At 44.8% G+C, this 26,904-nt stretch overlaps 1 protein-coding gene across 2 annotated transcripts; it reads left to right on the top strand.

The window, feature by feature from the left end:
* The first annotated feature begins 21,779 nt into the window (after window positions 1-21,779).
* Window positions 21,780-26,272, top strand: LOC109774791 (protein AGENET DOMAIN (AGD)-CONTAINING P1). Of its 2 annotated transcripts, XM_020333550.4 has the most exons (4): window positions 21,781-22,375; window positions 23,561-23,971; window positions 25,265-25,681; window positions 25,906-26,272. In XM_020333550.4, exons 1-4 carry the CDS (start codon window positions 21,884-21,886, stop codon window positions 25,918-25,920), a joined length of 1,335 nt encoding a protein of 444 aa, XP_020189139.1. In that variant the 5' UTR covers window positions 21,781-21,883; the 3' UTR covers window positions 25,921-26,272. The 2 variants fall into 2 exon arrangements, with proteins under 2 accessions (XP_020189137.1, XP_020189139.1); XM_020333548.3 differs by lacking the exon at window positions 25,906-26,272 and having other exon boundaries at window positions 21,780-22,375; window positions 25,265-25,850.
* Window positions 26,273-26,904: the final 632 nt, after the last annotated feature.

The following is a 26,904-nucleotide window of genomic DNA, read 5'->3' as shown; positions in this document are numbered from 1 at the left end:
GAGTGAAGCTTTCCTTCAAAATAATTATAAATACTACAGGAAGGATAGTAAGACAATGACAGAAAATTTTCTTTTCTTTTGGCGTGTCAGTTGGATTTCTTTTTCTTTTTTTGCGGAAGCAGTCTGCTTCGAATCTCGACTTTCCATATAAGAGCCAGGAGCTCCTTAAAAGGCTGGTAGGTAGTTTGATTTGATTATACTATATATAAATCTGATAGGTAGTTATCTGTCGGGTTACTGAAAGCAGCAGGGCTAAATCACCTTTTCCTCTGAAGAAAAAGGTTGACAGGTAAACCAATGGCAGTGGAGCACTGGGCTGCTATGTGGGGAATCGTCCGTGTCCATTTCCACCATGATTACAAAAATCCAAACCATATAATATTGTTAACCACTGATAAAAAACTAGCTGTTTTTCTTGGCCGACACAAACAACAAAAAGGTCCTATAAAAGTTTACAGAGGAAGTATGTTGGAAGGGGATCAACTTAATGTTTGGATTTGATTTATTCCAACGCTTGATTACTTGATGATATGAAGATGTACTACATGGTAATTAAGCATATATAGATTGTTAATGTTAATGTGAAGATCTAGCACATAATTAAACATGGCTAGTCAAATCATCCAATCGGACGGTGATCTGATCTTTGTATTTTGTGACTGCTAGTGGACACGTGGAGCTACTGGTGCTACTACACATATAGGCTATGGAGATGATTAAAGGCAGCACTATAAAATGACACCCTATAACCTACTATCTGATGTAAATAAATGATCACATGCCCGCAGCACCATCCACTTGTAGGGAATATCTGAATGTGCCTGAACTGAACTGAACTGACCATCTTGCCACTCTCACTTTTATATTCCTCTGGTTTAGTGGATGTATATGTGGGGAAATAAGTGAAAGCGAGTGGTGGAAATGCTGGAACAACAGAACATATTCATGGCCATAAACAGAATTGACACATCACCATCTTCTTCTTCTTCCAAAATGGCATCCAACCCACTTCTCATCAACAAGAACAGAGCATGAGAACGTCATACACTGACCATCACGAAGTGGTCATAGAGGGGCACAACGGTCAGTTCAAGGCCAATGTGGTGGAGGGAGAGGAAGGAGGAGGCCGGAGGGGGAGGGAGAGGTGGGGCAGTACCTGAGGAGGCGGAGGAGGCCGGAGGGGACAAGGAGGAGGTCGGAGCGGCGCGGCGGTGGCGCGGACGAGGAGGAGGACGAGGACGACGGGGCGGCGTCGAGGCGTCGGGGCGTCGGGGCGGAGACGAGGACGACGGGGCGGAGAGGGGAAGGGGCAGCGGCGTCGGGGCGTCGGGGCGGAGACGAGGACGACGGGGCGGCGTCGAGGCGGCGGGGCAGCGGCGTCGGGGGAGGAGAGGGGAAGGGGATCGAGGGCGAGGGCGAGGGAGAGAGAGGGGATAGGTTTGGGCCGGCCGAGGATAGGCGAGGGCGAGGGCACAATACTAATGGCGCACCACCCCTCGGTGCGCCATAAGTACATCCATACTAATGGCGCACCTCACCCTGGTGCACCATTAGTATTTTTTTTTTATTTCTGCTCGAGCCAACAGGTTATCTTCCACCTGACCTGACCCACACCAAGTTCCCTCTACTAGCTCGACTGGTCAGCAGCCAGTTCTCACACCAGGAGGTCTTGGGTTCGATTCCCAGGCTCCACAATTTTTTTTATGCATTTAAAATGATGTTTGATATTTATTTGTGTTTAAATATGTTCAAAATTGTTTAAATCATAACAGTAATATTTTTTTATAAGACAGTAATAATTTTTTAAAAAATATCATCAAACAGTAATGCCGGTGGAGCGGGGGAGGGCCGGTGCGCGGGGTGCGGGGGGCCGGTGGACCGGGGGGTGCTCGGCGGCGAGGGGGACCGGATCTGGCGAGGTGGGATAGCTAGCGATCGAGATGGAGGGGGATCGAGATCGAGTGTCCATGAAATTTAAAAATATTCATGATAGTTCAAAAAGTGCCCATGAAATACAATCGCGAAATGAAGGCTACGATTTAAATACAATCGATCTTAGCTAGCTATCTGTTCACAATCTTCTTGCCCTTCTTTTTCGCAAATGGAGTTCTTCTGTGGAACGGACGTCCTTTAGGTAGGGTGGTCCTGCTTCTTCTTGTGGTGTATGCTGCTACTTCATCATCGTCGTCATGTTCGATTCTCGGGTCGCCGTACTTGTCGAAGTCTTGCTCATTGGCTACTCCATCCATTCCGATGATCTTCCTTTTGCCTCTCCTCACGACAACACGACTGGGCTTTGACGGGTCGGTAATGAAGAAGCATTGGTCCACTTGGGAAGCCAGTACCCATGGCTCATTTTTCGCGGTGACGTTTGCGCCTGCGGTCTTGGATTTGGCTTCGGGTATAACCATGGTGGTGAAATACCGGTCTTCTTTTAGGACGCTCTTGGCCCATCTGACACGGAACATCGGGACCTTCTCTCCAGCGTAGCTCAGCTCCCAGATCTCCTCGATCCTTCCGTAGTATCTGTCCTTGTCGTTACCGGTGTAGGATTCCATCGTTACCCCGGAGTTCTGATAACCATCGCTCTTCATGTCCTTGTCCTCGGTGTAGAATGTGTAGCCGTTGATATCGTACGCCTCATAGGTCATCAGGTTGTGCTCGGCGCCCTGTGACAAGGCGAATATGAGTTGTTCTTCCGCGGAAGAATCCTCATGTAAAGGGTACGACAGAAGCTTCTGCTTGAACCAACGCGTGAAACATGAGTTGTGCTCTTTGAGTATATCTCCGTCCGTCCTCTGTTGGCCTCGGTCATTGTACGTCTTCTTAATAAAGGTTTTGTGCTCTACCACCCAAGGATCGACCACGTCTATGTGTTGTAGCGCGACTAGGTTTGCTCTTTCAAAGTCGGCGAGTCGACCCTCGAAGTCGACATGCATTTCGCGCGACCCTCACGGTGACCCCGTCCAGCGAGCCTGCCGAGGTGCCTGTTGACGGGCAGACCAACGGGGTTCTCGATGCCTAGATAATTCGTGCAGTAGGAGATGCACTCTTCGGTCAGAAAGCCCCTGGCTATGCTTCCCTCTGGACGTGACATGTTGCGAACGTATCCTTTGATGACACCATTCATCCTTTCGAACGGCATCATGCTGTGCAGGAACGTCGGCCCGAGTTGGATGATATCGTCCACGATATGGACCAGCAGATGCACCATAACGTCGAAGAATGCGGGCGGGAAGTACATCTCAAGCTCGCATAGTATCACCATGATCTCTTCCTGTAGCCTTCTGAGTTGCCTCACGCCAACAAACTTCCAAGAGATGACGTCGAAAAAGTTGCATAGGCCAAATAGCGTTTCACGGACGTGCGCGTCCATGATCCCACGGATTGCAACTGGAAGTATCTGCGTCATCAGCACATGACAGTCGTGAGACTTCATCCCGCTGAACTTCAGCTTCGCTAGGTCTAGGTATCTGCTTATCTTCCCCGCGTAACCGTAAGGAAGTTTTACTCCTACGAGGCAGGTGAAAAACTGCTCGATCTCCTCCTGACTTAGAGTGAAGCACGCGGGAGGGTAGTCATTTCCGGTCTTCTTGGCCTTTTTGCCTTTGCGACGACTTTCCGTGTCCTGCTTCGCCTCATCATCATCATCATCATCATCATCATATATAGCGTGAAGCTCCTGCCTGATGCCCATTGATTTCAAGTCTGCCCTTGCTTTCGGCCCATCTTTGGTCCTCTCTGGCATGTTGAGCAGGGTACCAAGCAGACTCTCGCACACGTTCTTCGTGATATGCATGACATCAAGGCTGTGAGGCACACGGTGGATCTTCCAGTACGGCAAGTCCCAGAAAACAGACCTCGTTTTCCATACCTTCAGCAGCGGCTCTGGCGCCTTTCGCTTCTTTCCCGGCTCTGGCGCCTTTTGCTTCTTTCCCGGCAGTGGGCAGTCTTTCCAATTTTTCAACAGCTCGTCTATTTCCTCGCCGCTCCTCGTACGCGGGCGTCCTCGGGGTTCGGTTTCACCATCGAATAGATCCTTGCGTTTTCTCCACGGGTCATCGTCGCGAAGCCACCTTCGATGTCCCATGAACACGGTTTTCGAAGACCCGGGATCTCTATCTAGCTGGCGATACGTTGTGTCATCCATGCACCTGACGCATCCAGAAAATCCGTGGACCACCTGCCCCGCGAGATATCCATAACCGAGATAGTCGTGCACCGTCGTGAGCAGCGCGGCTCTCATAGGGAAATATTCTTTCTCTGCGGCGTCCCACGTATTGGCTGGCGTTTTCCACAGCATGTCAAGCTCCTCTTTCAGCAGCCCCAGATACAGATTGATGTCGTTCCCTGGTTGTTTCGGTCCTTCAATTAGCATACTCATGTGAATGTACTTCCTCTTCATGCACAACCAGGGGGGAAGGTTGTACATCCACACAAACATAGGCCAGGTGCTATGTGTGCTTCTCTGGCTGCCAAACGGATTGACTCCATCGGTGCTCGCGCCCAGCACGATGTTCCTTGGATCGTTCCCAAATTCTAGGTCTTCGAAGTTCAACGCTTGCCACTGGCTCGCATCCTTAGGGTGACTCGGCATCTTGTCTTTTTTATCTATCTCCGGATCATTTGCGTCATCTTCTCGCTTCTTCTCCTCCCTATCCGCGTGCCAACGCAGGAGCTTTGCTACCTTAGGGTTCGCGAAATACCGCTGCAGACGAGGAGTGATCGGAAAGTACCACACCACTTTTCGAGGAGCTTTCTTCCTCTTCTTGTATCGAGTGACGCCGCACACCGGACATATGGTAGACTCCGCGTGCTCGTCCCGATAAATGATGCAATTGTTCATGCACACATGGTATTTCACGTGCGGTAAATCCAGAGGACACACGATTTTCTTCGCCTCCTCCAAACTGGTCGGGCACTTGTTCCCCTTGGGAAGACGTTCGTGCCAGAATGACATGTTCTCGTGGAAGCATGCGTCGGTCATTTTGTGTTTTACCTTCATCTCCAGAGCCATGAGCGTTACTTTCAGGCGGGTATCCTCGGGCCTGCATCCTTCATACAATGGAGTAACCGCGTCTACTTCAAGTTGATCCATCTTGGCTTTCTCTCGGGCGGCAGCTCTTGCGTTATCCGTCTGCTTGAGAAGCAGCTCTTGAATATGAGGGTCCTGCACCCAGCCCATCGATGGTCCAGCGTCGTCTGCTCCGCCGGCATCATCATCTTCATGATCATGCCCGTCGTCTGCTCCGGCATCTTCCTCATCATCATGTCCTGCATCTTCTACATGATGACTGTGTACAGCATCACCGTCGTGATCATCTCCTGGGGATTCTTCGTCTTCTCGCCCGCCCGAGCCGCGGTGGTTGTCTTGCTGCCCTTCCTCATTTCTTGCCCGGCCCCCATGGACGACTTCGTAGTCATCTTCATCACCTTGCCACCGATAGCCATCCATGAAACCACGCAAGAGCAGGTGGTCCCGCACCTGCCAGGATTCCGGGTCCGCAATAAGGCTCTTCAGCTTGCATCTTCGACACGGACATCTTATCTCCGTCTCATTCTTTTGAAGCATCTCGGCCTTCGCGGACCTCAAAAACCTATTCACGATGCCTTCGGTCATCAAGCGGACCATGGTCGCCTGCGGGGTAGAGCAAAACGATATTTTAGAACCAACAAAAAATTTGGCATGACTTTCCCTAAAAATAGGACCAAAAAGAATGCTTAATGCCAAAATTCTCGCCGAAACGGAAATGAATCAACATTCCGGCAAAATATTGGCAACTATCGCATTTCAAATACCGGTACACCTCCAAACACAAACACATATGCAACACCACAAACATATGCAACACCACGAACATACATAGATCTAGCTAGGCCATAAAAAGTGCATGTGCACATTGTTGTAGGGAGAACAACATAAATATAGCTTCCCCCCTTACTTACCTATCAAAACAAGGTAATTTAACCACTTAAATTTAATGAATCTATGGTGGAAATGAGGTGAAAAAGAGGAGGCACCCGAGACAAGGAGGAGGTGGAGAGAATGAAGTGGGGAGAAAGTGAGTGTGGGTAGGAGAGGCTGTCCAAAATATCTTGTTGCTGCCCACTTACTAATGGCGCACCAACTCCAGATGCGCCATTAGTAATCCAGGTTACTAATGGCGCACCTTCTTGTGGTGCGCCATTAGTATGTTTGGACAGGCGCACTAGTTAAAAAAAACTTTTTATACTAATGGCGCACCCTGGGCCAGGTGCGCCATTACTAGTTACAACTAGTAATGGCGCACCGTGGGCAGGATGCGCCATTAGTATGTTTGGACAGGCGCACTAGTTAAAAAAAATTTGATACTAATGGCGCACCCTGATAACTACTAATGTCGCACTGTCTCTGGATGCGCCATTAGTATGTTTGGACAGGCGCACTAGTTAAAAAAAAATTTGATACTAATGGCGCACCCTGGGCCAGGTGCGCCATTAGTAGTTTCAACTACTAATGGCACACTATGTCTGGATGCGCCATTAGTATGTTTGGACAGGCGCACTAGTTAAAAAAAATTTGATACTAATGGCGCACCCTGGGCCAGGTGCGCCATTAGTAGTTTCAACTCTAATGGCGTATCAGAAGGTGGTGCGCCATTAGTATATACTAATGGCCCACGGCTTGTTCGGTGCGCCATTAGTGTCAATCCCATCTATAGCCCTTTTTCTAGTAGTGTTCTATTCCACCTATAGTGCTATGTCCATGGCTCACGCTCATGTATTGCGTGAAAGTTGAAAAAGTTTGAGAACATCAAAACTATGAAACAATTGCTTGGCATGTCATCGGGGTTGTGCATGATTTGAATATTTTGTGTGATAATGGAGCATAGCCAGACTATATGATTTTGTAGGGATAAGCTTTCTTTGGCCATGTTATTTTGAGAAGACATAATTGCCTTGTTAGTATGCTTGAAGTATTATTGTTTTTATGTCAATATTAAACTTTTGTTTTCAATCTTATGGATCTGAACATTCATGCCACAATAAAGAAAATTACATGGATAAATATGTTAGGTAGCATTCCACATCAAAAATTCCGTTTTTATCATTTACCTACTCGAGGACGAGCAGGAATTAAGCTTGGGGATGCTTGATACGTCTCCAACGTATCTATAATTTTTTATTGTTCCATGCTTTATATTATCTGTTTTGGATGTTTTATATGCATTAATATGCTATTTTATATTATTTTTGGGACTAACCTATTAACCTAGAGCCTAGTGCCAGTTTTTGTTTTTCCTCGTTTTTGAGTTTCGCAGAAAAGGAATACCAAACGGAGTCCAAACGGAATAAAACCTTTGCGATGATTTTTCTTGGACCAGAAGACACCCAGGAGACTTGGAGATCAAGTCGGAAGAGCCACGAGGCGGCCACAAGGGGGGAGGGCGCGCCCCCTGCCTTGTGGGCCCCTCGTGACTCCCCTGGCCTAATTCTTCGTCCTATATATTCACATATATTCCCAAACCACCAGAAGCATCCACGAAACACTTTTCCACCATCGCAACCTTCTATTCCCGTGAGATCCCATATTGGGGCCTTTTCCAGCATCCTGCTGGAGGGGGATTCGATCACGGAGGGCATCTACATCAACCCTATTGCCCTTCTGATGAAGCGTGAGTAGTTTAACACAGACCTACGGGTCCATAGCTAGTAGCTAGATGGCTTCTTCTATCTCTTTGATTCTCAATACCATGTTCTCCTCGATGTTCTTGGAGATCTATCCGATGTAATCTTCTTTTGCGGTGTGTTTGTCAAGATCCAATGAATTGTGGATTTATGACCAGCTTATCTATGAATATTATTTGAATCTTCTCTGACTTCTTTTATGCATGATTTGATATCTTTATAATTCTCTTTGAACTATCGGTTTGGTTTAGCCAACTAGATTGGTTTTTCTTGCAATGGGAGAAGTGCTTAGCTTTGGGTTCAATCTTGCGGTGTCCTTTCCCAATGACAGTAGGGGCAGCAAGGCACGTATTGTATTGTTGCCATCAAGGATAAAAAGATGAGGTTTACATCATATTGCTTGAGTTTATTCCTCTACATCATGTCATCTTACTTAATGTGTTAATCTATTCTTCATGAACTTAATACTCTAGATGCAGGCAGGAGTCGGTCGATGTGTGGAGTAATAGTAGTAGATGCAGAATTGTTTCGGTCTACTTGACACGGGCGTGATGCCTATATTTCATAACCATTGCCTTAGATATCGTCATAACTTTGCGCTTTTCTATCAATTGCTCGACAGTAATTTGTTCACCCACCATATTATTTACTATCTTGAGAGAAGCCTCTAGTGAAACCTATGGCCCTCGAGCCTATTTTCCATCATATAAGTTTCCGATCTACTATTTTGCAATCTTTTACTTTCCAATCTATAAACCAAAAAACCCCAAAAATATTTACTTTATCTTTTATTTAGTTTCATCTATCTCTACCAGATCTCACTTTTGCAAGTAACCATGAAGGGATTGACAACCCCTTTATTGCGTTGGGTGCAAGTTGTTTGATTGTTTGTGTAGGTATTGGTGATTTGTGTGTTGTCTCCTACTGGATTGATACCTTGGTTCTCTAACTGAGGGAAATACTTATCTCTACTTTGTTGCATCACCCTTTCCTCTTCAAGGAAAAAACTAATGCAAGCTCAAGAAGTAGCAGGCACGAGTATTTATGGTTCCTCCAACCTCAAGGGAGGCATTAGGAGCAACAAAGGTATTAATTTAATAGCTTGCCCCTAGCTCCTCTTTGACGGTTTAAGGACCTCCCCAGAGATGGTTTCTTTGTAGGACTACAACAAAGTTGTGAGGTCTGAGATATTCTTGGATAGTTAAAGATGCAAAGATTGCAAATCCCTTTGTATGATTAGTGTCTGCAGGTTTTGGACCACAAAAAGGAAGGAAATGGAGCACTACATGAAAATATGAAGAGAGGAAATCAGGTCATATCAAAGGGAAGCGCTACAGGCTATCCAGAGCCAAAGATGACGTCTAGTATGAGCGGACGCGCTCATACCACCCGCCACTGACACTGTGACGCCATCCCTGACACACTTCATAAAAAGGGGTGAGATCCCATTCATAACAGAAGGCATGCCATCGCAATAGAGAACCAGGATTATCAATAGGGCCGGCCCTGAGGGGAGGCGGAAGGGGTGGCCACCCCGGGCCCCCAAGTACGAAGGGGCCCCCGGTGGCTTCGTTTCCATATCTAGGGCAATTCGAGAAAATGCCACATCTTTCCTGGGACTTTGCTCCCATAGCACACTTTTCTTTTTATTAGATTGTATAGCACACCTTTGACTAATAGCTGGACAAAATACCATGTTTCCCCACGATCATTTCCTGGTGATACGAAACGATCACAGAATGGAGAGCACAACACTGCCTCATCGTGACTCCTCCCGACGCCACGGCCTCGCTGTGCCAGCTCCCTGGCGAGCCGCCGTCTCACCGTGCCTCCTTTCCAGCAGCACCACCTTGTCATTCGTCCTCTCCCACTTGCCGCTCGTATCTATGCAGCGTGTACCCCATCTAGACGTAGCTGCTCGTGGTTGTGCTAGCTGGAGAAGTGCTCGCTGTACATGTTGACTGCTCCATCTATCGACTATTCTGGATGTCCTTTTTGCCGCAAACTTGAAGCAAACCGGCCCCTAAACCTATCCTACGACGGTGGTGGCCGGCTTCCAAGCCCGTGTCTTCCTCCTTCGCTGGCTTCGTGAGCACCGGCGATAAGACCGATTAAGTGAAGGTGTGGTTTCCAGCGAGGAAGAGCAGAACATGGGAGATGGACCGGCCCACATGGGACACCAGGCCCTGCCGCCTCCCATGGCCTACTCATCCTCGGAGGAGTCTACGCCTTGTTCGTCGTCAGTGGACGTGGGGTCGATGAGGGAAACAATGGCGCCGGAGCTATCGTCATCCCACCGGGCCGGCTGATGGTTCACCGGCGATGCGTAGGAGCCGTGGGTGTGGAGTTAGTCGGGTGTGACCGCCTTTATATAGCGGATTCCGGTGAGGTGAGGCGTCCGGGTGCGTCAATGCACGGCGTCGGAGTGAGTTTCTCGGCCGACGAGCCTGCTTAATGGCGGCAGGCAGACAGACATCGGCATTAAACGGGTGCGGTAGATATCCGTCCCGTCCCGGAGACGCATCGCGTGCGGCGCCCTCGGCCGGCGCGCTGCTTCAATGGTAGAGACAGTGAGAGATCATGTCCGTCGTCAGTCTGGAGATGCCCTAAGTGACTAATAAATGATTATCACTTGCATTCAGTATACAATGCCATTTGTATAATGCAAACGGGCTGAAAATGTGTTTTTTAATTCTTAACTGATTGTTTGTACTGTTAATTGACTAGAAAAATGTTAATATTTGTATTTCCTAATAACTGAAAACGAGCTAAAAATAACTAGATATTTGCCCTGACTTGTGCTGCGCTGGATGTACCAAGCGTCAAGTGTGGGGTGTTTCTGCTTTGGATGGTTGTTGTCCCTTTGATGGCGTTTGAGTGGTTGTTGCATAGCCGCCAGTTACAGGATGACTTGCCATGGGCAAGTCACCTGATCTCTGTCCCTACTGGTTGCTCTGGTTGCTAGCTTTGTTAGCACATGGCTCAAATACTAGTGAGACACACTAACAAATTTGTTACGTGTTGACGGCTGTAGCAACTGTTGTAAGAAGATATGGATGCTTGTTTCGTATGGATGTAACCAAAATTCAGATTGGGATGTAGTATGTAATGATATATTATTTTGTTGGTATAGATATAATCCAAATTTTGACAGCATTTTCACGTAAAATTTTGACATGACTTCTCTATATTTCTGTACCATTTTCACATATCACAAGAATATATATGACAATCCAGGACTAATACATATGAATTTATATTGGAAGCATAAGGTGAGTCCTAGTCTGACAAGTTGCATCCAGAACAAAAAGTGAATAATCATCTCAGTACACACACGACAAGATCACAAGACATTATCCTTAAAAACAAAAAGATCACAAGACAGTGAAAGACATGAATTCAATTGAAAAGCACCAACTTCTTAAAGAAGTGGCATCGACTTAATGCGGATCAATAAAGGCATAACAATATCACGGAATGGCATGCTACACTCTTTTTCTCTTCCTTGGTGTGAGCTTTTTTGCGGCCTTTGCAACTACTTTTGGTGGAGAAGCGGGAGTCCCTATTTCCATAGAAAGTTGCCTGCATAATACATCAATTTCATCCATTAAAAAATAAGACCGATGTTATACATAATTCAATAAAAACATCAGATTTGTTTTCACCTCCTTGTAGTTGGATCACAGCTGCCTTGTAGGACAGTTAATGAAGATGTATCTCCAAGAGGGCTATGGAGAGATGATTGACTACACAAAAAAGCATTGTTTAAGATAAAACATTCCACGCTTGTTGAGATATTAAAGATAAGCCAAAAGAAATTTACCTCCTCGTTATAGGTCGAGGGCTAGCTTGTGGGACACCCAATCAAGACATCCCTCCAAGAGGGCTACGAGGAGATGATTGACTACCGAGAAAACATAGTTTAAGGTAAAAATATGCCACATTTGTAGAGATATTAAAGATAGGCCAGAACAAAATTACCTCCTCGTCATTGGTCGAGAACTAGCTTGTGGGGCAGCCAATGGAGATATCCCTCCAAGAGGGCTACAAACAGATGATTGACTACAGGAAAAGGCATTTTTTAAAGATAAAAACATGCCACATTTGTAGAGATATTGAAGATAATAATCCAAAAAAACCTCCTCGTCATAGGGCGAGGGCTGGCTTGTGGGGCATCCAATGGAGACATCCCTCCAAGAGGGCTACAAAGAGATGATTGGCTGCACAATATGTAGTTTGAGAAAAAAATATCTCACACCCACTTGAGAAATTGAAAAGAAGCATTATTTTTTACCTCCTTGTAACAGGACAAGGGCTGACTTGTAGGAGAGCATCTCCTGGGATTGTACATTCAACATCAGCTTTGCTGTTTGGTTTTATCTTTCTAGGTTTCGGTTTCCTATCAACAAATTGAAACAATGTTACAAACTCGAGCAATAGAAGTGAAAATATGAGTTGAGCAAATGTGAATAAATATAAATGACCTTTTCTTCACTCGATTAGTTGGGCATAAAGCTTACCTATGTCCAAGTTGGTTACACTTCTTGCACCTGTTTTGGCTTCCTAAATGACCTTTTGGTGGTGGTTTCTTTTTATAATGTCCTCCTCCCTTTTCAAGGCAACTCCTAAATCTCAACTTTCTTTTTCTTCCTACAGAACTTTTGGGGAGTGGTGCATGCAATACAAAGTCTAAGTTAACATTAGGTCATTGTGATCTATCTGTGAGGGGCTCTACAACCCCCCTATATGCTGCCCTAAAACTTTCTAGAGAGTAGTACTCATGAAGATAATCTTCCATCTTCACGTTCCTTTTTCCAGTCAAGAAAACAAGTGCATGTTCACATGGTTTACCTGTGTGCTGCCACTCAAGGCACGTGCACTCGCTTTTCTCTATGTTAACCACATGCCTCAAATTGTCTTTGTTGATGTCCCTGACCTCACTGTTACAATTACTTGATCTGGTAACTTTCAAGTGCCCAAGCCCCCTTGTTCTATTATTCACTTGTTGTACAAGTGCTGGCAACATATGTCCTTGTAACTTCTCCCGAACTGTTCTCCTTGTTGCAACCAATTTCATTATCTTTCCATTAAGCGTGTCAACTAACACATCTATGGGAAGATCTTTGGTTGCTTTTATCAAATTATTGAAGGTCTCTGCAGGTTGTTATGAATGTAATCGCACTTGATCTCAGTGTCAAAACTAGACCTTGTCCACTTCAAATTATGGTAATCTTTCAAGTATTGGCCCACAGTTTGGCTAGATTCTAGAACCTTGGAGAAGTGGTACTCAAACATTGAAGGTATATGTATCTTACCTGCAGCCCACATGCGTCCATTTATGTCACCATTATATATTTTTGAAAAAAATCTGCATTAAATGCCTAAAACACTCCCTCTGTTCTACTTGAGGGAAAACTTTCTTAACTGCATTTTCTAGACCTTTACATGCATCAGTACATATAGCAAGCTTTGAAATTGGCCATAATGCTCTGTGCAACTGTGTCATGAACCTTGTCCAATTATCTTCATCTTCAACCTCAATAAAGCCAAATGCAAGCGGAAAACATCCAATTATGTCCATCTAAAGCTGTGCATGCAACTAAATGACCATTCCACTTTCCATTCAATACAGTTGAGTCTATGCTAAGATAAGGCCTACATCCAGCATGGAATCCATCTACACAAGGCTTAAGTGCCATAAAAAATCTGTGAAAGTAAAGTTTACCTTTCGTTAGCTTAGTATTGACCTCAACAATACTTCCAGGGGATCTAAGTTCCATCTCTGCTTTGAAATTATATAGGTAACGAAAGCTACTACCCCAAGAACCATATATCTCATCCTTTGCTCTCTCCCTCCCCTTCCATACAGTGTGATAGCCAGTGGTTACTTTCCAGTCTTTCCAACTTTTCTTGTAAATCCTTGCAACCAATGTTTGGAGTTTTCCTTAAAATTTTCTTGGACCTTTCTTGAACCCAATATTGCGAGTCCATTGCTGAATTGAGCCTGCTATTTGAAACAAATGTGTGTGCCGCTCCTATCTGGTTAACCTGCATACATAACAAAGTTGTTACCATTGCTACAATAACATGATGCTACCATAACAAAAATAACAAAGAGTGAAATATTAAGCTATGTTGTGATGTTAGCCCATGTAAGATCGACTGATTTCTAAAGAAAGGGGGAAAAGGGTAACAGATCGCAATCTTCTCGGCTTGTTGCACGGGCGTAATCTTCTTCGATTCTACTCTGATTCCCTGCCACTGGGGACGCTAATCACAGAAGCAAAACTGTCAGCCGGCTAGTGCGCTCGCTGCCTTTGAATTCTCTCGTACAGAAAAAAGTGCAAGCACGCAATATCCTTCATCGATTCCACACATGACTCGGGGATCCTAGATTGCAACAGTTGAACGGCCAGTAAAACAATCCCCCTAATTGGCGGACGAATCAGCCCCAAGGTTGACTGCGCCCCCGCCCATGGCTTCTAATCGTGATTTTCTGCTGCTGCACGTGATTAATGGAAGAAGGTAATACAATTTTTCAGATTCCAATCAACCTTCTCTCTGATGCAAATCTCTCTTTTGCTATAGTTTTTATAGGTCGTTCATTTGTTTCATGAAGATCATCCCCATACATATCTCTTTCTCACTCCGATTTCTTGCGTTGGTTAGTATTAGAAAAGACGAGCTCGGATTTTTGTTGGTGACTAGTAAGCAGCAGCAATATCTTGCAATTTCTAATTTTCCAGCCATCCAGATCTTTGTTCCAAGCCTTTCTTAGCAATTTTTTTATTAGACTAACAGTGTTTTTAATTTCTTGTATCATATGTGTGTGTCCTAATTAGCAAGATGTTATGTAGAAAGCATGCATCTGGTAATGATTAAAGAAAATAAACTTCCATATCAGTTGATTGAGATGAAGAAATGAGATATCGACATTTTCCTATAACAGGTACAAGTACTTGTGTTGGAAATTCCATGGAATGCCTTTAGTTACTGTTGAAAAAAGTGACAATATATAGGATAATAATAATTAGTGTAGGCACGAACCTAATAGAAACATATAGCGCCGATTGAAAAGAGCAACAAAATTTTCTGTGAATGTTTATGACCTTGGTTTGTTGGATGGTGGACATGACAATGCAACATAAAATATGGTGCATTGAGTATTTAGATGGAATTCAGATAGAGAAAAATGTGGCTTTAGGGCCCTTTGTGTTATCTTGCCCCGGGCCCCCAAAATCTCAGGACCGGCCCTGATCATCATCACCCATTCCTAGAAACCCTAGCCACCGCCATCTCAACCACTACTAAGGAAAACCCCAGTAGTAGCGCGGGTTTAATGCGCACTAGCTATTCCTTAGTAGTAGCGCGTGCTACACGCGCTACTGCTAAGACATATAGCCGCAGCGTTTGTTCAAGCCCGCGCTACTGCTAATATAGCTAGTAGTAGCGTGTTTACTCTCCATCGCTACTAGTATTCTTTTTCTCATTTTTTTTATTTTTTATGTATTTATACACCGTTATACAAATTTTGGTACAATACCAATTATGAGGTTGTTATATCAATATGTCCATAACAGTGTGTCAAATGAAGGTGGATTAGGTTCAAGTGGAGGCAACATGTGGTGCATGTCAAAAGTATACTACTAATCCAAACTTGATCTAGTTTGGACTAGTAGTACTTTTGATGTGCACAACATGTTGCCTCCACTTGAATCTAATCCGCCAACACAAGCTATTTAATCATCATCATAGTCATTACCACCAACAATAGCTATTTAATCATCATAGTCATAGTGTAGCACACATCATCATCTTCAAACTCATTCTAGCTAGCTAATCACCACCAACACTAGCTGCGGTAGCTATCTAATCACCACCAACACTAGCTAATAATAATCATCATAGTCATTACCACCAACACTAGCTATTTAATCATCATAACTCATTTCTAGCTAGCTAATCACTCCTGCTGCTCTCTCTCTCTCTCAGGTAAAATAGCATAAAACATGTGTAGCACTCCTGCTTCATCAAGTTGGAGCATGCAGATGAACCCGTCTCCTAATCGTGGGATGCGCTTCTGATTGCTGCCCCCTAGTACTTCTTTGCGATCGTTCACAATTTTGCTCCAGTCTTTCACTATTAAGCATTCCTCGCTATTAGAAATCCTGAATGCACTAAAGTGCATTGTAGGATATCTTGGCCGTAAGCTAACAATTCTCATGCGACCTTTAGTCTCGATCCAATGAGGCACAACATTCATCGGGAGTCCCTGTTGAAGAACATCGTATAGTAACATACTTAGCAATGAAGTTTAGCTTAAAAAATAATGTATGCAAAAGATGCACTAAGGACAAATAGTAAAATCTTACCATCTTTCCTAAATAGATGTTACTGTAGTTCAGTACGAACACTATTGGTCGCACGTTTTGAGTACTAAGATTTTTAAGTCCAGGAAAATAATTTGTCTTGATAGTATGAAGATCCTCAAGCCATGAAACATAATGACCTATCTCCTCGCAATTTAGTTCAGCCCCGGGACAGTGGACGGTCATGTCTACCAAGCGCCGGACATGTTTGCTTGAATGAAAATAAGCTGTCAATAGAAATTAGTTGTCAACTATTTTTGAATAAACAATATCGAAGACATAAATATGGTTGAGAAACTCACATAATGGTAGAACTGGAGGCGTCTGCACATCGACCCAAATGTCTCTATTACCTTCAATATCATCTTCGGGACGAATATCAAAGGTGATAAACATATCAGGCTCAAATGCATAAGCCTTGCATAGTGCTTGCCAAGTTTTGCATTCAAAATAGGTGTAGGTGTCTATGTTGTATAATTTTGCGTGGAAAGTATAACCATGCTCGGTCTTCACGTTAACTCTCTTTACCTCCGTAGTAGTTTGCATAGGACTGAAACCTATCTTATCCAAGACAAAAACTCTTGCATGGCAGGGGATAAGCTAGTAGAATAGTAAAATAAATAAATTATAAGTTGAAGCAAATAAAGCAGATGTCATGCTTAATTACGAAAAAGACTTGTCGTTGTGACTTACTGTATCCACTTCGAAGTTCTCTTCCAGCTTGATGCTGCAACGCCTATCATCATCTAGCAAGATTCTGTCGCACAGGCCGCGCTCGTCTTCGTAGTATTCGCAAATATCGAAGTCCTTTTCGTCGTCAGACATTTCCTATGTTCATAGTTAAAACATTAATTGAAAATCGATCGAAGGCAACTACCAGGATACTCAACACACAAATCCGGTGCACTCGATATTTCCTATTTGAGCAACACAAGATATACATTTCAAAATATCTTATAGGACTCATATTGACATGAGCATTCAATAAGCAAAACCAAATCGTAAAATAAATAAGTATTCAAATTAGCATGCATTCAATAAGCAAAAATAAATCATCTCATGCGTCCGTACATCGTCGAATATTATCACTAATACATCCCGAATAGTATCATACATATAACATCACTAATACAACTAAAACCCTAGCGCACGACGGGTATGCGCGCGGGCGGTGGACACCCAAAGAGAAGGAACCATCACAGGGTCATATCTCCGGTCATCTGCCCAAAGAACCTGCCAGGTATTGGAGAACCTGTGCTCCAACTCAAACAAGTAGGGACGGACGTGCGTGTTCTCCTCCCTAACACGGTGACGTACCACCTCCGCGGGGTCCTCGAGCCTCTGGACCGTCACTGGCCCACGCGACCGCCACCAAAGAAGGTTTGGGTCAACGACGGGCTGACTCCTCACCAACCTGCGCCCCCCGATAGGTAGCGCCTCCCAGTACCAGCCCGGCGAAGCCCAGTCCCGGACATGGCCCATCTGGTCAAGCAGGTGTCCTCCGCCGAGTCGACGACGACGAGGATGCGGGATAGGCATCGTCGACGTCGATGCGGGAATAAGTGCTTTAACTAAAAAAATAACAACACATGTGACATATTCAACTAGTTCTATTAATTCAACTAGTTCTTACTAAAAATAAACTTATTATAAATAAAAATAAACTAGTACCTAATTAGTACCTAGTTCTTACGATTAAATCTAGTCAATTAATTCTATACATAATAAGATGAATAATGACATAAAAAAGTCCTATGCTTTGCAGGAACGTTGACTCCTTCCCGGTGCGGCAAATCTCGGGAACTCGATATGTCCTAATTTGTAGCACAAGTCATGCCAAAATTCATGGAAAATTTCGGCATGACTTTTGCTAAAAAGTGGACAAATCGAGAACCTGAAATTTGCCGGAACGGAAATGAATCAACATTCCGGCAAAACATTGGCCACTCGGCTTCATTCCCTGGAAACAACAAAGCCACTTGGGCACAATCGAACCACTTCAATGAAAAGATATAACATGAGCAAACACTATTGAGGAATTTGCATATAACATGGCCACTTCAATGAAAAGATATAATCAACAATAATGGAATATCCTGGAAACAACAAAGCCACTTGGGCACAATCGAACCACTTCAATGAAAAGATATAACATGAGCAAACACTATTGAGGAATTTGCATATAACATGGCCACTTCAATGAAAAGATATAATCAACAATAATGGAATATGCAAATGAACATCAATGACATATATCATATAACAACAATCTTATTTTTTGTTTACATAGCAACAATTAGTTTAACCAAGTTTTTGAAAAGAAAAACAATTCTGTTTTTTGTTTATAGCTAAATGTCATAGCTACGTAGGAACTACTGCCCTAATTACCATCTAATTTGATGAACCTAGGGGTGGAAAGTGGTAGCGGATATTCCAATTATACAACTTAAAAGTGAAATAAGTGGTCAAATTTTACTCATTTTATTATGCATTACAATAGTGTTTATTCATCATCTAAGAAAACACCCGCATCCGTTTCGTTTCCACCCATAGATGAACCCTAACTAATTTGATGCAACTAAAATTTGAAGAACCCTAGACAGGGGTAGGGGAGGGGGAGGAGCCACTGTGCTCACCTCGGGTGCCTGCGGCGAGGGAGGGGCAGGCGGCGTCGAGGTTGGGGTCGGGGCTCGGGTGCGCGGCGGAGGGCGGCGTCGAGGTCGGGGTCGGGGGCGGCGTCGAGGTCGGGGTCGGGGGCGGCGTCGAATCCGGGGTCGGGGGCGGCGTCGAGGGTGTGCGGCGGGCGGCGGCGGTGGTGAGGTTGAGGGCGGCGGCGGGCGGCGACGGTGAGGGCAGGCTCAGGCTCGGGCGGCAGCGACGGAGGAGTTAGGGGAACAGGGTGAGAGAGGGGGGAAGCAAGACTTAGTAAAATTTTGAGGTGGTTAAGTCGAACTAGAAGTAGCGCTGTTTTGAAAACGCGCTATAGCTAAATTAGCTATAGCGCATTTTAGCAAAACACGCTACTGCTATAGGAAGCAGTTATTTCTTTTGTTTATCCTTACATTTTCTTTTTTTCATTTCTCTGTTTCCTACTTCTTTCATTTTCATTTACTTTTCTATTTGTTTTCATTTTTTTCTTTCTTAGCAGTAGCGCTCTACGCAGGAAACGCGCTGCAACAACAACCATAGTGGTAGCGCGCTTTGTGCCGAACCGCTACTACTATTCCTAGCCTACCGCCAACACGGCGGGATTTATAGTGGTAGCGTTGTTCGCTGCACACGCGCTACTGCTATAGTTGTAGCTATAGCGCACTTTCCTGGAACGCGCTACTACAAAGTAGCAGTAGCGCCCTATTTTAACTAGCGCTACTGCTATACCTCTATGTATAGGCTTTTCCCTAGTAGTGAATCTCCATAGCCATCGCCCCATAGTTAGCCATACTTGTAATTAATACATCACATATGGCGACATTATAAGACTTTATACAATCATTTATCTTTTTATCAATGGCGTTCACAATATTTTCCATCTGTGATCCGATTGCGATGTGTGAGTAACCCTTAGGCAATGGGTTGAGGCATAGCCTTGCAGCCCTATGCACTTGTGCGCAAGATTGTTGGTATGACTTTGCTTAAGTTGAATGTTATTCGTATGTGTTATCTACAACGTATTTGTCTCTTGTCTTCTTCTCATTCTAAGACTCTGCAGGTACCCAGAATCCCCTAGATCGATCCAGGAGGAGGTAAAGTATAGGGACATGTGGAAGGCTACACTGGAGGCCGATGATGGTAAGGATTGGTACGGTAGCCGAAAGTGACTCCTTGGGGATCATGAGGTGCAGTCATTAAATGCCCAATGCGTTGGTCTGGAGAAATCCTTGATAATCGAGGTAACCCTGTAGGGCCTTGGTTGGACAATACACACGTGATGTTATTTGGACGCATCCCCCATATCTAATCATTGAGATCACATCATAACGGTGTTTACCAGGAAAGTAAGATAAGATTCTAAGTGCAAGTATAAGGTTGTAAGTAAAGTCCTCATGCCAATTCTTGTTTCCATCTATTTGATCTCTCTCTCAATCACAACTACTATTTGTTCGCTCTAGGAAACTAAAACCTCTTACAAGAATGACATCTTGCTTGAATCCTTGTCTAATGATACAACTTATCCTGACATCGATACCAAGGGTCACGCTTGAGGAAAGACGTGAGTACTATCTACATCCAAAAACGGATCAAAGTTAATCAAGGTTCGTAGTCGTCAAAGGGGCAGTGGAACTAGTTTGGGGTGGAGCATTCATTTGCTCCCCACCATCGACCAGCTTCCTCTTAACGCGGTAAAGTTTAAAAAGATCCTTTCCCCTATATGATAAATTCTTAGCTTTTTCTTATTAATTTTGTGGTAATGCTTCTCTAAATATGTAACTAGGTGAGAACAATCTATATGACAAAGCAAGCTACACACACAAGATAAGTAAGAGCAAGAAACTAACTAGCAAGCACAAACACAAGTATAAAGTAAAATGAGCGGAGCGAAATAACCATAAGTTGGAGACAAGGATGTATCCCCGAAGTGCAGACTCTTGAGTAAGTGTTAACCTCTGTTGTATAGGCGCGAGAGCCAAAGTCTCTCAAACACTACCGTGGCTCCCCCCTATTCTCCTCGAGCCTCCCATCAAAGGAAGGATGTCAATTTCACTAGTGGATGGTCTTGTGGCGATCACCAAACCTTCACAAACTTTACTAGAGAACACCGCACTTTTGAAAGCTTTCGAATGGACTCTAATCGTCTAAGGGTCCCCGCAACTCAAAGAGTAATAAATCAACGATGAACTAAAGGGGTTTGGGGGCTAATTTTCTTCGGTTGAAGTGTAGATTGGGAGATACTCTATCTTTTCACTGAAAGGCTTGGATGGATTTGAGCAAAGGATGAGGAGCTTTTAAAGCTTTGGAATAATGGAGTAAGTAAGAGAAACAAGCTCAACTCGATTGGGAAAGAAGATACCCCTTGGGAAAGAAACGACGAGCTATAGCCTACTCAAAATCTGCATGTTAGGGTATTTTCCTACAACTTAGAGATTTGGTACGAAATCTTAGGCTATAGCTGAAACCAAAGCCAGGTCAGATTTCGGGTGCTCCCAAAGTCCACAAGGTACTTGGGCCAACCTTCAGACAAAGTATTCGGCTGAAACCGAAGCTACTAATTTCAGCCGGAGACTAAGCCGAATTTTGGGCATCCGGAAAGTTCGGTCCAAAACCTTCGGACAGGTGTCAAGGCCACTCTGAATTTTTTTTAGGGTAAGATGTTTTCCGTAAGCTTTTTGGGTGTCACTCTTGGGGAACTTGGGATGAGGTTTTAGGGTATATACCCCTTATAGTATGATTTATATTACGACTTTCCTAACACTCGGAATAGCGGCGATATCCATCTTTTTGCTTTTTGGTGTTGGAGTTCGGTCAACCCACCCCCGTGTTCGAGCTGGGTGCGAGCTAAGTCAAGTTTATAGGTTTTTTGAACATTTTGTGTGGGCCCATTCTATGAGGAGGTGGCGGATGATCAAAGTGCATATAAACTTGAGTCAAATTCTCAATTATTCTTACAACAAAAACGAGGGGAAAATGGTCGAAGAACCGGAAATATATGCTCCCCATCTTGACCGTCCATCACGATCGGACGGACGCCAACTCTCTTCTCTTCAGCTCAGGAGCTTCAATAATCAATCAATCAATACCCACCCACACCATTTCCTCGTTCTGTTCTGCCCGCCGCCTACTGTGCTCTGCTCTCCCCACTGCCCAGTCCACACTTTCCACCCAGCGACTCCGCCACCACCGAAACCCCAATGCGGTCGCCGCGACTCCGCCGCCAGCCGGCACCGGCGCCGTCGCGGGCTTCGGATCCGGCGGAGCCCACGGAGGTCTTCCCCGTCGGCAAGGCGGTGGAGGTGCTCCCGGACGAGGGAGCCTACCGCGGGGCCCACCTCCCCGCCGTCGTCGCGCGCTTCGACCCCGGCCTCCGCAGCTACGCGGTCGAGTACGACGCCCTCGCCGTCTCGGGGGCCTCCGGCCGCGCTCTCCCGGAGACCGTGCCCGCGTCGCAGGTCCGCCCGCGCCCGCCGCCACCGTCGCCGGCGCCCCACGCGGAGCACGCGGCCGTGGACGCGCTCCGAGACGGCGCGTGGTGGCTCGGCGTCGCCCTCGTCGGCGGGGGCCGGGCGGACGGGAAGGTCGCGGTTCGCTTCCCGGCGACGAGGGAGGAGGCGGAGTTCGACTTGGCCGATGTCCGGCCCCACCTCGAGTGGGTCGCCGGCGAGTGGCGCTCCCCCGAGGACATGGTACGAGTTCCAGCACATCTTGCAAAAGAGTCGTCTTTTTGTGCCGTTGCATCCCCATTCAAACTGGGGAGCCCCCTTTGTTCCATAGTTAGGGTTAGTAGAAGAACATCTTGCAATGTTCATCGGATTGCTGTTGCCTGGGCGTTGTTGTTTAGTGCAGGATCATTTGTCTCCATGTGATCTCGTGGCTAGGGTTTTTTGGGGGAATCCAGTTCTGTTCCCTCGGTAGTCTGGTTAGGGTTATGACTTATGGTTTACAAGATGATCTTGCAAATTTGCAATGCGTTAAAGTTTATGCATTAACATTCGAGATTGGAGGTTAGTGTATTTGCTGCTGCACTTCTGTTAAGTATAGTATTGATGGGTGGTTATTGAATGTAGTATTCAATGGAACCCAGCTTTCTAGGTGTGTTCTTGTGTCCCACTGTCTGGAAGATTTCAGTTCATCAGATTTATTGAATAAATTCCTCTGGGCCGCTGGACGGCTTGTGGTCTGTTAGTTAACAAATGGTGGTTTATAGTTGTCACTTGTCAGACCAAGCTAGTTGGATTTGTTATAGATTCATACCGAAACAAAGTGACCTAGTTGGTGTACATCTGCAATGAGTTGCTGGTCGATATTGCTGCTGTTACTTCTCCTGACATGTTTTTGTTATAGTAAATAACTAAATATGAATCATACTGAAACAAAATGAGCCTAGTTGGTGACTTGGTGTACATCTGCAATGTGTTGATGGTCGAGAATGCTGCTGTTACTTCTCCTGGCATGTTTCTTTTATTACAGTTCCTGAGCCTCAGTGCAAGTTGACATGACAAGATTGTTATGGAACTACATTACTGAATTGTTGACGATCTTCCGAATGCTTTATGCTGAAATTTGTTATTTTAGAGGGATTTCTGTTTTCTCCTATATATTAATACATATGTTGGTATTTTATCTTTTACTTCTAGGTGCGTCTTAAGTGCATGTAATCATCGGCTAGGATAGAACATATGGGATGATTTGGATTCCTTTTCTGATTGCTCTAGAGTTATAGGTATCAACTTCTATATTATGCCCTCAATTGTGTTGGTCATGGTAGTTTTATATTAGTGTTGCTTAATTTTCAATGTTTTCTTTACTTGCGTATTTTTATCACCTTGTTTCAATTATTGGTTGCTGAATAACTACTCTTTGTCTACCAGGAGACATCCAAGAGAACGCTGTATGCTAAAGGAACACAAATAGAAGTTGCCAGGTTGGAAGCTGATTCTGTTGTCGCTTGGTTCCCTGCAATTGTTGCAAAGACTATCTGGAAAAATAACCTCTTGGTGGAGTACCCTTTCTGGAAGGGCAGTGAACTGTGCAATGAGATTATCGATATCAAGCATATCAGACCTTGCCCGCCACGTGCATCAGTTATTAGTTTCTGCGTCAATGATGATGTTGAAGGCTTCCAAGATGATGGCTGGTGGCCAGGGAAGATCACTGAGATCCATCCCAAGTTAACGTATACATTTAAGTCAGCAACTTCAGGAAAGAAGGTTCAGTTACACCAGAACACACTGAGGCTTCGATATGACTGGACTGATAACCAATGGAAGCAGGTTGCACAGGTGTATACAGAATCTTTCGAGTTGTATTTCTTTGAAATGTTTGCACTTTATGTGTATGCTTCCTGCACTGCTTTTATGTGTTTATGTTCTTAGTGCTATAATCAATTGTTATGGTGTGAAAAGGTGAGGATTCTTTTCCTTGTAGTGAAACCTACTTTTACGTATGAATCAAGCCTATTTGCCTCTTTGGATTGGATGATTTCAATCCATAGGATTTTTTCTACAGGGAGTGTTGGATAGGCAACCATATCTCTTGGATCGCTTTCCTATGCCCCTAATTCCGTAGGACTTTTAGCATGAGATCATATCTCTTGGATTCTTTTTCCTTTACGTGCATGGCAACTATGGCATACATTCATTACTAGTATCTAGAGAAAATTCCCGTGGTCCAACAGCACAGCTCCTAATCCTTACTTCTATATGATTCGTGATGCCCCTGTGCTGGCATTTTTTACCTATAGCATGGTCAATTGCGCAGTTCCCTTTAAGGCTTTAACTATGAAATTTGTGTGCAGGAACTGTGACACTGTTAACAACTCGAGATATTAGATATATTTTCTTCTCAGAATTGTTAACCTGGCTAAATTATTAGTTATTAATCCTGCTGCTGTGGTATCTGTTCCAGTGAAGCAATATGCAGTTCACCCTGTTGCTTCCTCTTTTTATTGTTTTTCTGGATCAAAGGGATAAAACATACATCTCTGGCCTCTTTTAGCTCAAGTACCTACCACTTCACCACCCTCTTGCGGACACCGATGGGAATATATTAAAAACTAAATCAGAGAGAATGGAACCTTTTTTTTCTGTATTTGAGGAAGAATCAGCTCCATTACTTGACACTGCTAAAGAGGCATCGTATTGTCTGTACTTGGAACTAAGGATGACCAAATGTAGCACCTTATACTGTCTGTGTTTGTTGCCTAATGTCTTATCAGTGGATGTAGTACCAATGACCAAAAAAATCAAATATGTTATGAGCCACATCCATGGCAATTACATCAGTTAGACAATTACTCGCACAATCAAACTATTTGAGCTTATAACTTGATGAGAGGAAAATTCAAGGAACAGCTGGACCCTATAGTTCTCTATTCCGGTATTATCAATGCTCTCATCCAGTAAACCAAATTAATCAAAAGAATCCGCGGGCAGGTCCTCTCAAGTTTGGCGGAATTAGAAAATCTGTGTTTTCTGTTGAATTCTGAAATTGTAAGATGAGATGCACCTCTGTTCTTTATGTTTAAATTAATTTAAACTGCCAATGTTTCTAACAAATGTCGTGCCGTCTTTCAGAATCTGTCAGGAACAAAATTCACAGGAGGCGACAGGGTTGAAGTGAGCAGCGACGAGGAAGGTTTCCACGGAGCATGGTTCCAGGGGACGGTCGTCAAATCCGTGGGACACAAGTTCCTTGTGGAGTACGATGCGCTGAAGGACGATGACGAGACCACGCCTCTGAAAGAAACCATAGGGGAGGAGCACATCAGGCCCTCTCCTCCGGCTATTCCTGTCACCAATGGTTTCAAGGTCCTTGACGAGATCGACGCCTACACCAACGATGGGTGGTGGGTCGGCGTGATATCCGAGGTCCTCAGCAACCAGAAGTACAAGGTTTACTTCAAGGCGTACAAGGAGCAGGATGAGTTTGAGCTCGAACAGCTGAGGCGTCACTGCGATTGGGTGGGGGGTAGGTGGATCCAGGCTTCCCTGGTAACCTCTACTGCCTATCCGTTGCCCCGCATCTAAGTTTACAGTTGATAATGAAATTAGCACTAGTGATGACGATTTACTGATAGCTGGATAGCTACTACCCATGTTTGTCCCGTCTTGACGTTCAGTTATTATTATTATCATCATCTGTTTCTTTGCAATCCATCAATCCCATGTGTGTGTCCAAGTTCAGTTTTTCACTGACAATCTGTAAGCCTTGGCAGGCATTGCAGATGTGACGGCTGAAGGGACGCACGACATTTTTTGTACAGGAGCCTGGGATAATTAGTACCCATGAGAGAATGGCTTCACCAGTTATGATGCTTGCTGAACTGAAGCTGTGTTATGCGCATAGAAAGGCCAGCAAATCGGCAGTAGATGGCCTTTCTGCATTGCCATTGCCCCAGCAGCTGATCTAGATGTTGGTCGACCGGAGACTTTCACCGTCGCAAGTAAGGTTCGTCGTTGTGCTTTTATGTAAACCACCTAAGAACAAACCTGTGTGAACATCGTCGCTATTCACCATTCCGCGAGTCCCCGCTTCTGAAAATCGAGCCGCGGTCGCCCTATATTGCTGTTCTGCGTTCGTTCCGCGTGATCTGGCCTGCATGGAACGTTTTACGCACTTGAGCCGAGTGCAACCGCCAACGGTTCGTTCGTCCTTGTGATAACTGTGTTACGTGGTTGGCCTTTTGGACCACCGAGTGTTGGCTACGCCCCGGTTTTAAAAGCTTGAATTCAATGAGGCGTGAGGGAGGGAACATGGCCGGATTGATTGCCTTCGCGGTAGAGGACGACGAAGGTTTGTTGATGGTGACGACGCGTTGTGGCTGTACGTACTAGGCGCGAGTTTATTTGACGGGGCCATGCAAACAGCATTTTCTCTGTGTTGTGTCGTGTCGTGCGATATGTGCATGAACACATCTAAAATCAGTACAAAGTTGAGACACAAAGTGTGATCCAACAGAATGGTTCATCCATGTTGTGTTGCCTCAAGGGGCTTGCTTCTGTCTCAGCTTCAAGGGTTCTTGCTCTCCGGAGCGGGAGGCAGCGAGCCAGCGACACACTACCTGAGTTGTTGGTTTTTTGTATCAAATCATATACGATCTATGTTTAGAAAAATGATGCAACACCATAAGCAAGGAAAGAGCAGTGGCCTCCAAAAACCCGTTGGAATTTTGCCGGACCTTTCGTTTTCGTTTTCTCATCATAGACGGTATGGT

Source organism: Aegilops tauschii, chromosome 1 (genome assembly GCF_002575655.3).
Source record: "Aegilops tauschii subsp. strangulata cultivar AL8/78 chromosome 1, Aet v6.0, whole genome shotgun sequence".
Classification (NCBI taxonomy): domain Eukaryota; kingdom Viridiplantae; phylum Streptophyta; class Magnoliopsida; order Poales; family Poaceae; genus Aegilops; species Aegilops tauschii.
This window is presented reverse-complemented; position numbering and strand designations above follow the sequence as displayed.